General features: G+C 38.8%; 1 protein-coding gene across 7 annotated transcripts in view; it reads left to right on the forward strand.

The window, feature by feature from the left end:
* The window catches only part of LOC122559105 (acylamino-acid-releasing enzyme-like), a 64155-nt gene that overhangs the window by 18094 nt on the left and 32527 nt on the right, over positions 1–13534 (forward strand). For 5 of the 7 annotated variants that reach the window (XM_043708401.1, XM_043708405.1, XM_043708404.1 and 2 more), the window contains 5 exons: positions 3055–3195; positions 5580–5671; positions 10877–10917; positions 11507–11628; positions 12973–13033. In XM_043708401.1, the coding sequence (XP_043564336.1) occupies positions 3055–3195; positions 5580–5671; positions 10877–10917; positions 11507–11628; positions 12973–13033 (457 nt within the window). The remainder of the gene's footprint in view (positions 1–3054; positions 3196–5579; positions 5672–10876; positions 10918–11506; positions 11629–12972; positions 13034–13534) is intronic. The other 2 variants (XM_043708400.1, XM_043708406.1) reach the window with 2 other exon arrangements.

Below are 13534 nucleotides of genomic sequence, written 5' to 3' on the forward strand. Positions count from 1 at the left end.
TTTCAAGACATCCAGCACTTCCTCCTCTGTAATATGGACATTTTGCAAGGTGTCAGCATCTATTTCCCTACAGTCTATATCTTCCATATCCTTTTCCACAGTAAATACTGATGCAAAATACTCGTTTAGTATCTCCCTCATTTTCTGCGGCTCCACACAAAGGCCGGCTTGCTGATCTTTGAGGGACCCTTTTCTCTCCCTAGTTACCCTTTTGTCCTTAATGTATTTGTAAAAACCCTTTGGATTCTTCTTAATTCTATTTGCCAAAGCTATGTCATGTCCCCTTTTTGCGCTCCTGACTTCCCTCTTAAGTATACTCCTACTGCCTTTATACTCTACTAAGGATTCACTCAATCTATCCTGTCTATACCTGACATATGCTTCCTTCTTTTTCTTAACCAAAACCTCATTTTTTTTAGTCATCCAGCATTCCCTGGACCTACCAGCTTTTCCTTTCACCCTGACAGGAATATACTTTCTCTGGATTCTCATAATCTCCTTTCTGAAGGCTTCCCATTTTCCAGCCGTCCCTTTACCTGTGAACACCTGTCCCCAATCAGCTTTTGAAAGTTCTTGCCTAATACTGTCAAAATTGGTCTTTTTCCAATTTAGAACTTCAACTTTTAGATCTGGTCTATCCTTTTCCATCACTATTTTAAAACGAACAGAAATATGGTCGCTGGCCCCAAAGTGCTCCCCCACTGACAGCTCAGTCACCTGCCCTGCCTTATTTCCCAAGAGTAGGTCAAGTTTTGCACCTTCTCTAGTAGGTACATCCACATACTGAATCAGAAAATTGTCTTGTACACACTTAACAAATTCCTCTCCATCTAAACCCTTAACACTGTGGCAGTCCCAATCGATGTTTGGAAAGTTACAATCCCCTACCATAACCACCCTATTATTCTTACAGATAGCTGAGATCTCTTTACAAGTTTGTTTCTCAATTTCCCTCTGACTATTAGGGGGTCTATAATACAATCCCAATAAGGTGATCATCCATTCCCTATTTCTCAGCTCCACCCAAATAACTTCCCTGCATGTATTTCCGGGAATATCCTCCCTCAGCACAACTGTAATGCTATCCCTTATCAAAAACGCCATTCACCCTCCTCTCTCGCCTCCCTTTCTATCCTTCCTGTAGCATTTGTATCCTGAATCTTTAAGCTGCCTGTCCTGCTCATCCCTGAGCCATGTTTCTGTAATTGCTATGATATCCCAGTCCCATGTTCCCAACCATGCCCTGAGTTCATCTGCTTTCCCTGTTAGGCCCCTTGCATTGAAATAAATGCAGATTAATTTATTAGTCCTACCTTATCCCTGTGTGCCCTGACTGTTTGACGCGCTTCTGTTCTTAACTGTACCGGTCTCAAATTGATCTCTTTCCTCACTATCTCCCTGGGTCCCACCCCCCACTTTACTAGTTTAAATCCTCCTGAGCAGCTCTAGCAAATCTCCCTGCCAGTATATTAGTCCCCTTCCAATTTAGATGCAATCCGTCCTTCTTGTACAGGTCACTTCTACCCCAAAAGAGATTCCAGTGATCCAAACATGTGAATCCTTCGCCCATACACCAGCTCTTCAGCCGTATATTCATCTGCTCTATCCTCCTATTCCTGCTCTCACTAGCTCGTAGCACCGGGAGTAATCCAGATGTTATTACTCTCAAGTACCTCTTTTTTTAAATTCCTGCCTAACTTTCTGTAATCTCCCTTCAGAATCTCAACCTTTTCCCTTCCTATGTCGTTGGTTCCAATGTGGACAATGACCTCTTGCTGGCCCCTCTCTCCCTTGAGAACATTCTGCACCCTCTCTGAGACATCCTTGATCCTGGCACCAGGGAAGCAACACACTATTCTGCTTTTTCGCTGCTGGCCACAGAAACGTCTGTCTGTACCTCGGACTAGAGAATCCCCTGGAATCCGACATACCTCTCGTTGCATTAGAGCCAGTCTCGATACTAGAAACTTGGCTGTTCGTGCTACGTTCCCCTGAGAATCCATCACTCCCTACATTTTCCAAAATAGCATTCTTGTTTGAAATGGGTATAGTCACTGAAGACTTCTGCACTAGCTGCCTATCTCTCTTACCTTTCCTGGAGTTAACTCATCTATGTGACTGTATCTGAGACTTTCCCCCCTTCCTATAACTGCCATCCATCACATCCCCTTGCTGTTGCAAATTCCTCATTGCCTCTAACTGTCTCTCCAACCGATTTATTTGATCTGATAACATTCGCAACCAACAGCATTTATTGCAGATATAATCCGCAGTACTCCTTAAGCTCTCTTTAAACTCCCACATCTGACAAGACGTACATATCACTCTACTAAAGGCCATTTTTGCTCCTTCACAATCTACAGACCCAGAAAATAACGCCGTCTTATTCATCTACAAAACACTGCCCCAGGTTAAATTAATAGTTATGACTTATGTTTTAAGTTTAATCAAGAGACATATCTCAAAAAACATAGAATCAAGAACGAACCCACTCTACTCACTACTGCAGACTTTGTGTAGGCCACACTTAAAACAATTCACTTATCTGATTCTGTGCTGTGAACTTCGCCCAAACAGTTCCTTCAAGATCAGTTGTGAATTTCACTGTTTATTTGTTAATTTTCCCAGACACAATCCGATGTCCAGCAATACATGAATTCAAACAGCAAAGGCAGTAACTGTGCCTCTCCCTCTCTCTCTCTCTCTCTCTCTGCCCCCCTCCCTCCTGCACTGACCTCACCATGTGCTTCCTTTGTCTGTTCTTCTCCCTTTTTAAAACTGCTGTTGTTTTGACTTTTATTTTCCAAAGTTCCAAAACAATGCAATAGCATATAAAACAGTAATTGCTGCTCCTAGAATTCAAGGAAATCACCTCCAGCACCTAAAATACCTCAAAAAAGGCGCAGCTGTTACAGCCAGAAATGTTCCCGTCCTCCATCTTGGATTACTCAGAATCCATTTAAATTGTGTGTAGAATAAGGCATATTTATACATGAAGCAGTCTTTTTTGGCCAAATGATCTTGATTCATTCTATATGCTGTGATCTTCTTTAGCAGGCAGATCAATTTCTGTACTTGGAGGACTGGGGTGAAGGTCTGGTGAATCAGAGCACCCCAGTGCTGTGCGTATTGGATATCGAGACTGGAAACATTTCTGAGCTTCAGGGGATTCCTGAACACATTTCCCCTGGGCAGGTTGGTGTTTTTCCTAGCTCTGTTATGTTTGTTCGGCTTCTAGAGTTAGTAGCACCAATCAGAGTTATGCTCTTCCAGAGGTGGCAAAGAACTTTAAGCACTCAACATGAAGTTCTATGATATAGACTGATTTGTGTTTCTGATTTCTACCATAGAGTTAGCATCATCCCTTAGTTTAGGCTGTGTTCTCCACCTCTCCTCCAACCACCACCAGGGAGGAGGGGAAGTTATGGCATCGGTTATCCAGCCAAACTTGTTCATTCTTGAGGTACCTGGCTTAAACCAGTGGCGGTGTGGTTGCAGCTTCTCCCAGGTGAATAATGTGAGGCGCTGCAAGTTAAAATAGAAACTGATAGAATCAAATAACAGGAGAAAAATCCTTCTAAGAATTCAAAAAAATTCCATTCCTTTACAATAGAAAAGTAAAACTTTTCCTAACTGGAAACACTTGATTGCAGCCTCTGACAGTTTGTTTTGATTTTTCACCATTCTCAGTATTTTGAATCTTGATTATTTCCAGGGATAAGAACATTTGAATATACACAGAGCACGTGTTGGAGTTAGTATGTCAGTGCAATGTCAAATGAGACTTTTACAGCAGGCTGTTTACTATTTACTCTTGGTCGCTGGCTGGAAAGCAGATACTTCCCTACCATCATTAAAAAATATACATGTATAAGGTCAAACTTGACACTGAATTTTATCAGTGGTAATAACAACTAAACAATTAATTTTCCTATAATGGCAAGATTTATCCATACTTTGTGGTGTCTTAGATGCACTCATTGTATTTTCTGCTGTTAGGCGCAGGCAACGTCCTAGCAGATATTTTCTGTTCCATTATGTCATTTGCGACATCAACAGTATATGAGTACTACCTTTTTCAGACATGAAGCTGTATGGAGGGAGTTGCAAATAGTTGCTGCCTGAATGCCTCGAACTTTCAAGTATAAAACCCAATAGCAAGAGCAGTGACAACCACCAGCGAGGGATTTTGCCATCTCTCATTCATTGTTGCAGAGCAATTCAACTGAAGGACTGAGTATTGTACACCAAAGAAAATTTGGAACATTACAACACAGTCCAAGTCCTTCGGCCCTCAATGTTGTGGCGACCTGTAAAACCAATCTGAAGCCATTTAAACTACACTATTCCATTTTCATCCATATGTCTACCCAATGACCATTTAGATGCCCTTAAAGTTGGCAAGTCTACTATTGTTGTAGGCAGGCAATTCCACGCCCCTTCTACTCTCTCAGTGAAAAAACTATGTTTGACATCTGCCCCATATCTATCAGCCCTTAATTTAAAGCTATGTCCCCTCGTGCAAGCCATCACCATCTGAGGAAAAAGGCTTTCACTGTCCACCCTATCTAACCCTCAGATTATCTTACATATCACAATTAAGTCACCTCTCAACCTCTTCTCAACGAAAACAACCTCAAGTCCCTTAGCCTTTCCTCATAAGACCTTCCTTCCATACCAGGCAACATTTTAGTAAATCTCCTCTGAATTGCTTTCAAAGCTTCCGCATCCTTCCTATAATGGAGTGACCAGAACTGTATGCAATACTACAAGTGCAACCGCACCAGAATTTTGTACAGCTGCAGCATGACCTGATGACTCTGAAACTCAATCCCTCTACTAATAAAAGCTAACACGCCATATGCCTTCTTAACAACCCTATCAACCGGGTGGCAACTTTCAGCAATCTGTGTACATAGACACCAAGATCTCTCTGCTCATCTAAACTAGCAAGAATCTTACCATTAACCCAGTAAGCTGCATTTCTGTTACTCCTTTCAAAGTGAATCAGCTCTCACTTTTCCGCATTAAACTCCATTTGCTGTCCAGCTCTACAGCTTATCTATGTCCCAGTAACCTGTAAATCCTTTGGCACTGTCCACAACTGTACCAACCTTAGTGGCATACGCAAATTTACTCATCCGTCCTTCTATGCCCTCACCCAGGTCATTTATAAAAATGTCAAACATTTATAAATGTTTTTGTAATTTCTTAGTATCATTTTCAGTTGTTTGAAGTCAATTGGTGAACTAGACGCTGGTGTAAAAATGCTGATTCTTTTTTCCTTTGTCAGTTCAGGTTTAAAAAAAGGTTCAGCTGTCTTATTGAAGCTGTGTCAGGTTAAATCCTTTCTCTTAATGCAAGGAAATTAAGTTTCAAAGAATAACCTGATTGAGATGCACCATGAAACCATTTTGCATTAAATAATATGCAAATAAGTTTGAACATAAATTTGAGTGAAAAATTACTTCTGAAAAAGTTGTATTGATATCTCCAAGAATTTGGAGGCTGTAGGTATACTTGCTCTCTGTCAAATGATGTGGCACCATAAGGTAATTGACCTGTTGCTGTGTTCCCAGGCGATCTGGGCCCCTACAGACAATGGCATCATATTTGTTGGCTGGTGGCACATACCCTGGCGATTGGGTCTGAAATACTGCACCAACCGAAAGTAAGTTACTGAGTAATGTCTGTTATGCAGTGCAAATAGTATTTTTTTTAAAGTCTTGAAATGCCTGGACAAACTGGAAATTTGAGATGGATTTTTATGCCTAAGTCCTTTCACTTTAGCAATTCTCCAAAGCCAATCAAACTAGGAACAGTGCCATCATTTCCTATTCCCATCAAAGGTTTAATGTTCTGATTGTTATCCATTTGTTTGGATAATGGTGCACACTGAGGTTCAGTGTTGGACATCACTGAAAGTGCAATACCGTTCAAGTTCTTTCGATAGAATATGTTGCTCTCTGAGCATCAGTAGGAATTGATAACAATTGACTTTTACAATATACCACAATGACAAAGATAGCAACCAGGGAATTCTCAGCCCTTCTATGTATGACATAAAGGGGGCCTCAGAGTGGCCTTTCCCCATTGACCCTTTGTGACAAGAGGTCCTAGCTTGGTATATTATTGAGCATCTAGCCATGGACCTTGAATTGTGCTAGTCTGCAACGATTCGTTAACTGTGGACAACTCTTTGGACTAGAAGACCAAAATGTTTCAGGCAGGCTGAACAGCACCTCTCATCAAATCATTGTCCTCCAGCAGCAGTCATGTTTGTTTCAGGTTGCATACCTGGAAATGGCCCATAGAGTACAGTCTTGCACCAGGGAGCCACACGTGATTAAATTTGACAAAAATCACTGCATCTTTTCCAGATGTTATTTGCAAAGTCTTTTCTCACCACTGGCAAGTCACATCTAGTTTTTTTGTTTGAAAGTTCGGGTGAGCAAGATTGTGTCCAATAACTTTGACGGTCTGCTCAGGGAATAGGCTGCACCATTCCCTTCTCCTACAGGGTCTTGAAGACATTGCATTTGGAAAAGTGTGTTTATGTCGTTATGATCCCAGCAAAACAGAAACAATTCAAGCTATCTAATTAATACACAAATTGAAAGACTTTTGAACACATGGCTAAACAAAGTTGCATCTAAAACCAAACACCATCACTTTATAATTAATTGAAATCCAAAGATATTTCTTCCCTACCAAAAATGTAAGTTTGACTTAGCTGCTGCTTTTTTAATTCTGGACCTGAAAGCTGTGAGGCAATTTCATTTGACTAATCACACAACTTTCTCAGATTTTTGATAATGTGCTGACTTCCAATCAAACACTCTTGGTCTGGAAATTTGTAAACTAAACTCTTCCCCTGAGGTAATTATTCCCTAACTCTTCCAAACAAACTCCTTTTTCTAGTAGAAATTGTACTTGCATCTGACTTCAGTCTAGTCTCCATTAAAATGCCCAAAAGATTTTGAACAAATTTTTTAAAAGCTTGCTAGCTTTTGAAAAGCAAATGGCTTAAACTGTCTTCCCTCGTAAACACCCAATTAACACTTTTGTTCCATTGACACTTTAGGGCATACTGGTTTAAAATCATGGTTCCGAAACAATTGACTAAGTTCATTTTTAAGATCAACATCCAAGTGCTCCTTGTTTGAGGCATTTTTATTTTCTAAAAAATTCCTTTTATCTCAATTTTTATGTTATGTTAACACTAGTAATATATTGCGTTATATGGCAATCACATTTTACATAAATCCACTTGCATCATAGCATTCAGTTTCTTTCAAATGTGCTTTTGATAAAGTGTCTGTTTTTATTTTCTTTTACAGACGTGTAGTTAGTTTTTAAAATGTATGACTGGAGAATTAACCTTTTCCAAATCAACCCACTTATCCTGGAAGTTTCCAAGAAAAACATTTATGCATTGTGCCTAGAATAATTGACATTTCTTTCACATTGTTTGTGATAGATATTTCAAAATTATGTAGAGCTAGCACAAGATTCTCATTCTTCACTGTTGAATATTTCAATTAGCATGGAGTCAGGTTCTTCAAAAAATAACTGACCGGTTATTCAATCTCCATCTAGTGATTTTATGGTAAAATAGCTCCCAGACAGATATTATCTCCATTGGTGGTGCTGCTACCTTGTGTGAGGGCAAATTTTTTGAACGAGTCAGGTCGTTTCCCAAGAAAAATATCAATTTCATCCGTAGGGGTTTACTTCACTACTCTAACTACTTCTCATTTATGAAGTCACTCTTTAATCCAACTCTGTATAATGGGAAGTGTTTGTATCATACATGCGTATCTTCAATTAATATTCTCCTTCATTATCCCCTCTGGAAAACAAATAATATCTTCAGCCCAAATCGGTAACAGACTTCCTCCAGTTTCCCTCAATATCTTTGTTTACCTCCTTGATTTGTAGTGTAAAGGAATACCTTACCTTTTTAAGATAAAATACTTCGAGCTCCCACTGGCCTGACTGTCCTCTTCAATATTGGAAGACTAATATTTTCATGATAGTAACGTGTCTCTTTATACTACTGCTGCAGTTTTAATACCCATTTCGTTTTCAGTTCCTCCTTTTCTGAAGATTCTTTAGACAGTCTTATTTGGTCTTCCATTTAACCTCTGACAATTAGCTTTGGTATGTCCAGTCTTATTAAAATAGAAATATGTTATTTTCTTTATATCACTTTTTTCTTTTATTACTTTGGCATCCTTGTTTGTCCCTAAAACTAATACCCATTCCACCTGCAGATTTTTCCCTTCTTCTGATTTCCTTGAGTATAGCAGTGTGACCATTTCCCTACCACTGCATGATGTAGATATTTACCAGAACTATTGCTTCTCTGATCATTACCCTTGACAGTCCTTTAAGTGAGTTTTTAGCTTTGCAGAAATGTTAGCTGTAAATGTTCCTGTAATCATAATTATCTTATGTTCTCAAAACTTTTCACTTGTTTTACTAATCTAAACCACTGATCCTTCAGCATTTGTTTTGAGCTGGCAAAGTCTCAAAATGCCTGATTAGGTTTGTTTCTTATGGTAAATTCCAATTGATAAGCTTTAGGAACAGTAAGTATAACCTTCTTAACAGTTGCATAAATTACAGAGAGCTCTTCTGACAAATTGGTGCACACAATCATAGCTGTACCTGTTAAAATGCTTTGTTACATCAATGTACAATCTTCTTTCAGCCACTTTTATCCAGCTACCTTTTCAAATGAGGTGAAATATTTTTCTACTCCATGCTCAGTAAGTTTCGGCACTAAGAATTTAAATGAAATCAAAGTCCTCATTGGAATCAAAATCATCCTTCAACTATTTTTTTCTTATCTTTAAGCTTTTCAGTGGCCAACTCATTGTCTAATTACCCAATCTCTTTGGAATTCAAGCTTTTTAAGTCCATCTTCTTTTCCGTTCGTCTCTGTTTTTCTCTCCTTGCTTTCCACTTTCCTGTTTTCTCTCTTTGTCATCTCTTTCTCTTCTAAATCCTGGTTTTATTTTCATTTCTAGCTGTTTCCTAGCTAATTTGTGCTCTGACATCTCGATTTTAGATATCCTTATTCTAAATGTCAGATAATAATGTGAAGCATCTTCCTCTGACGCAATCCTGCTTTTACCTTCAATTTATTTGTTAACTCTCTCAGTTTAGCCTCAGTCAATGATTGCACATAATCTACTCCTCTATCTCCTACATCCAGAAAATTTAGTGACATTCAAATCCATTTTCGAAATCTGTGTAATTAATTTAACCACGACAAAGCTTATTTGTATTAGGCACCTCCACATACTAATCTTTAAAATAAACTCAGATCCCTCTTAAATTCTGAACTCTGATCTCTGCGTGATCCACCGCGTTATCATGCCCAGCTGATGTTACCCCTGGGCAAGTCAGATCCAAAAATGCAATCTGGCTAGATAGATTCATTTTTTGTTTTAAAATGATAGCCTTCCAGCAAAGTGTAAATACTCAAGGCTATACATTTTGGTTTTGCCAATAAAACAGAAATTTATTCCACAAAACATATTTTAAGAGAGAAGGCAAGCCTAGTTAAATATGTATATCATGGTTTAAAGGTTTCAAAACAATTTCAAACTCTCTCTGCAAAATTATAGAAAATAAAAGGGATGTATAAATTAGCTAAATTGTGATTTCTATTGATCCCTCTTAAGATTAACAGGCAAAAACAAAACATCAATGTTTAGTTGTCTGTAACATTATAACATATAATTCTTATTTGCTCGAGCAAATTAAGGATAGTTGACAATTAACTTTCAATCAATCTGTTAACTAACAAAATTACAAAGATGAATATATACTCAGAACGAAGTAACCTGAATTACAATGGAGGTACATGTTTTGGGAACTGTAAAATTACCAAAGCCTTGCAAAGGGACACTTGCCTAAGATCTGGGCTGAGGTACAGGCTGAGATGGAGCACAGTATGTTTAAAATAAAAACAAAACTGCTTCCTTATAATCAGTAGGTCTGACAGTATTTGTGGAGAGTCAAACATTTAACCTTTCAAGATGGTGACTTACTTTCTTCAATATCAGATGTTATGTTGCATCTAATTTGACATTTTTGAAGCTGACATCAAGAGTTTGGAATTGAAGGCTGGTTAATTTGACAGCATGGGTATCTGTCATTTTGAGAAACTCAAAAAAACATGCTCCAGAAGAGCTGTGAGGATATGAAACTGAATCTTTCGGAGCAGCACTTTCAGCATGTTGTTCAGAGATGGAAAAGAAAGTTTAATGTGTTCGATAGTTGTCAAAGTTAACTCACAATGCGCCTAAATGTTGCAAACAAGCTAAAGCCTTCCAGCATTATTACCTCAGTGCATTTCTGATGTATTTAGAAAAATATTGAAGAAACACAAATTGGATCTTAGCCCCTGCTTCTTATTGAGAAATGTGCATCTTTCAGACTGAAAGGATAGGCTGACAACCTTCTTCCAGGAATTTATCAATAATACTCTGTAGCTTTGCATAGTGACAGCGGTCTGGTCATGATGCATGCTGAAAATTCACTGTGCGTGGAGACTCAAGATGCAAACTTAATGGTGCTGTTAGAGGATTAGACTGTTATCAGGGTTCAGTTTTATAAAGGAGAAAGTGAGGACTGCAGATGCTGGAGATCAGAGCTGAAAAATGTGTTGCTGGAAAAGCGCAGCAGGTCAGGCAGCATCAAAGGAGCAGGAGAATCGACGTTTCGGGCATAAGTTTTGATGCTGCCCTGACGTGCTTGGCTTTTCCAGCAACATATTTTTCAGCTCTGATCTCCAGCATCTACAGTCCTCACTTTCTCCTTTATAAAACTATAACCTCATTCATTTCTGTTTCTGTATCAGATCAGTGCTGTACTATGTGGACCTAAAGGGGAACGAATGTTGTAAGTGATTTTTCTTAGTCACATTGTACACGTTAGTTGATTATGAAATACTTGGCAATTTTAATTCTTGGCAGTTGCTCCACATGAAGAAGTGTTCGAGTAGGACATTTAAATCTAGCATAACCCATTCCCAGGAGCCTGATAGCACTGCTATGACTCATTCCAGGCACCCTTTTAGGCCTAATGTAGCTTATTCTCAAGTGTTGTTTAGAAGTGAAACCTATTCCCAGCAGCCTGTATAAATTCACTATAATCCGTGACAAGAAACCTGTAGTTTAGGTGAAGCGCAACTCGTTCCCAGCAGCCTGTTTTAGGCCCCATGTAACTCATTCGCTCCCATATTCACACTATATAAATTACATTTAGCTACCCGGGTATTCCTTGAGAATTCAACTCAATTGCAGAAATGTATCTGAGATCGAAGTGTAAATTTTAATGCAACTCAATAACTATATCTGATAATCTGCATGACTTGTTTTCAAATGCTATTCTGCCCCAACTCTCCAAATATCTGAATATAATTATTCTTGACAAATTGAGATGCTTGTGTGAATTCTAATTTTTGAATCTGCTAAATTATTGTTTACAGCGCAAATTTCTTCAGGAGTACATACTGTGCGTTCTCCACGCCTTAGTCTTGACCAGCATTATTTAATTTACCTGGAGGGTAGTGATGTTGGGACCCACCATCAGTGTCACAGCTTATCCTTGGTCAGTATCTTCCTCGATGTGACTGTAAATTTGTTCAAAGAATCTTATGAATAAGTAAATATTTTCCAGCTTTCTAAAATATCAGAAAACATTTGAATATTCAACACTGCCTATTTTAATTCTGGGAATACTCAACAATCAAAATTGGACAATTATACAAAACTTGATCTTGTTACCATACTCAGATACAAGATTATAAGCCTAAAAACTTCAAGTGAGTATTTTTGTCTTAAATTGCAAAAGTACAAGTCAGGTAGTTGTTAAAAAAGAAATTATTTAGTTCATTTATCATGAGCAAATGACCAAATATTTCATAGAGAGGAAGACAGATTCTGGTTCGACACAGGAGGAGCAAAAGCTTAGTCAAAGAGGCGAAACCGGATGCACCTCCTGGCTGTGTAGCAACACTGCAGTTGATGCACTGGCTGGATCTCTCAACAGCCCTCCTCAAGACCCCCTGACAATTACCTTTCAAACTAGCTTGGTGTTGGTGTCAGTAAGTTTTGCTGAACCCCAACTGAACAGGTCACACAAACATCTTAACAGTTAAATAGATGAAGTCCAAAGACCAATTCCTAGTGAGCTGAGGTCCTTCATTTCCTGGCATGTGCTGCAGGCTTATGATTCACTTTGGTAAAAACAATGACTGCAGATGCTGGAAACCAGATTCTGGATCAGTGGTGCTGGAAGAGCACAGCAATTCAGGCAGCATCCGAGGAGCTTCGTAATCGACATTTCAGGCAAAAGCCCTTCCTGATGAAGGGCTTTTGCCCGAAACGTCGATTTCGAAGCTCCTCGGATGCTGCCTGAATTGCTGTGCTTTTCCAGCACCACTGATCCAGATTATGATTCACTTTGTCAGTTTTTCGTACAATGCTAAATTTCTAGCCAGCATGTCATATCCCCGATGCCCTCTTTGATGTCGCTGTGGATCACAAGTTGCATGGGTTGGACTTGATCCTTCCATTGGAAAATAAATTGTCAGCACTCACAATGATCCTTTCTCACCTTTAGAGTGTTGACAGTAATGGAGAAGAAACTTAAAATATGTTCCTGACTTGTATTAAAACTGACCTCGTGATGGTCATCCCCAAATGACTAGGATGATGAATTAGTAATGTTACAAATGCACTGAGGGATAACTGTGCAATAATTGAAATAAGTGAGTTTTTTAAGCTTGGTTCCTGGGCTAATTGTCACTGGTGAGGCTAGTATTTATTGCCAACTGGAATTGCCATTGACAAATTGCTGGTCAGCTGCCACCTTAAACTGTTGCAGTCAGTCTGAAGTAGGTACACTGTTGTTAGGAACTGTTGTTGTAACGAATCACATAATTTTTTTCAGTATAATTTGGACAAAAAAATAACATCAACTGTGGTGAAAGTTGTGGATTATCCAACTGTGGGTGAGTGATGAAAAGTTTATCATTTTATTAGTTTGAAAAATAACAGCCTTCTTAAGGCTGCAGATTGTACCTGTACTGTTCTAGAGGCACCAGATACTTTACAGTATCTTGGAGCCAGTTTGCACATTTAGGTCTGGAATGTTATTGTCAACAGGCCATTTGGCTGTGTTTTTTAAGCACATTTTCCACTAAAGTCACAGGACAGCGTTCAGCACCAGAAACCATGGCATCTTCTTGCTCCCATACCTGGCAGCACCACTGATGAATGTTGTCACCTCTGCTACCTGTTACGACTGAAATCACACCACAGTTTAAAGAATGAACTTAGTTCCTAGGTTCATTAATTCACAATATCATTATTGTGCAAAAAATACATTGCTACATTGTAATAGATGTAGCAGAGTAGACTTTCAAATTTTATTCCTTATACTATTTCTGACTTCCTGTTTCTCAACAAGGAGGGCTGAAACCAGTTGAAAGAATGGGATTTCTAAGCAAGAA

The sequence above is a fragment of the Chiloscyllium plagiosum genome, chromosome 18, assembly GCF_004010195.1.
Source record: "Chiloscyllium plagiosum isolate BGI_BamShark_2017 chromosome 18, ASM401019v2, whole genome shotgun sequence".
NCBI classification, from domain to species: domain Eukaryota; kingdom Metazoa; phylum Chordata; class Chondrichthyes; order Orectolobiformes; family Hemiscylliidae; genus Chiloscyllium; species Chiloscyllium plagiosum.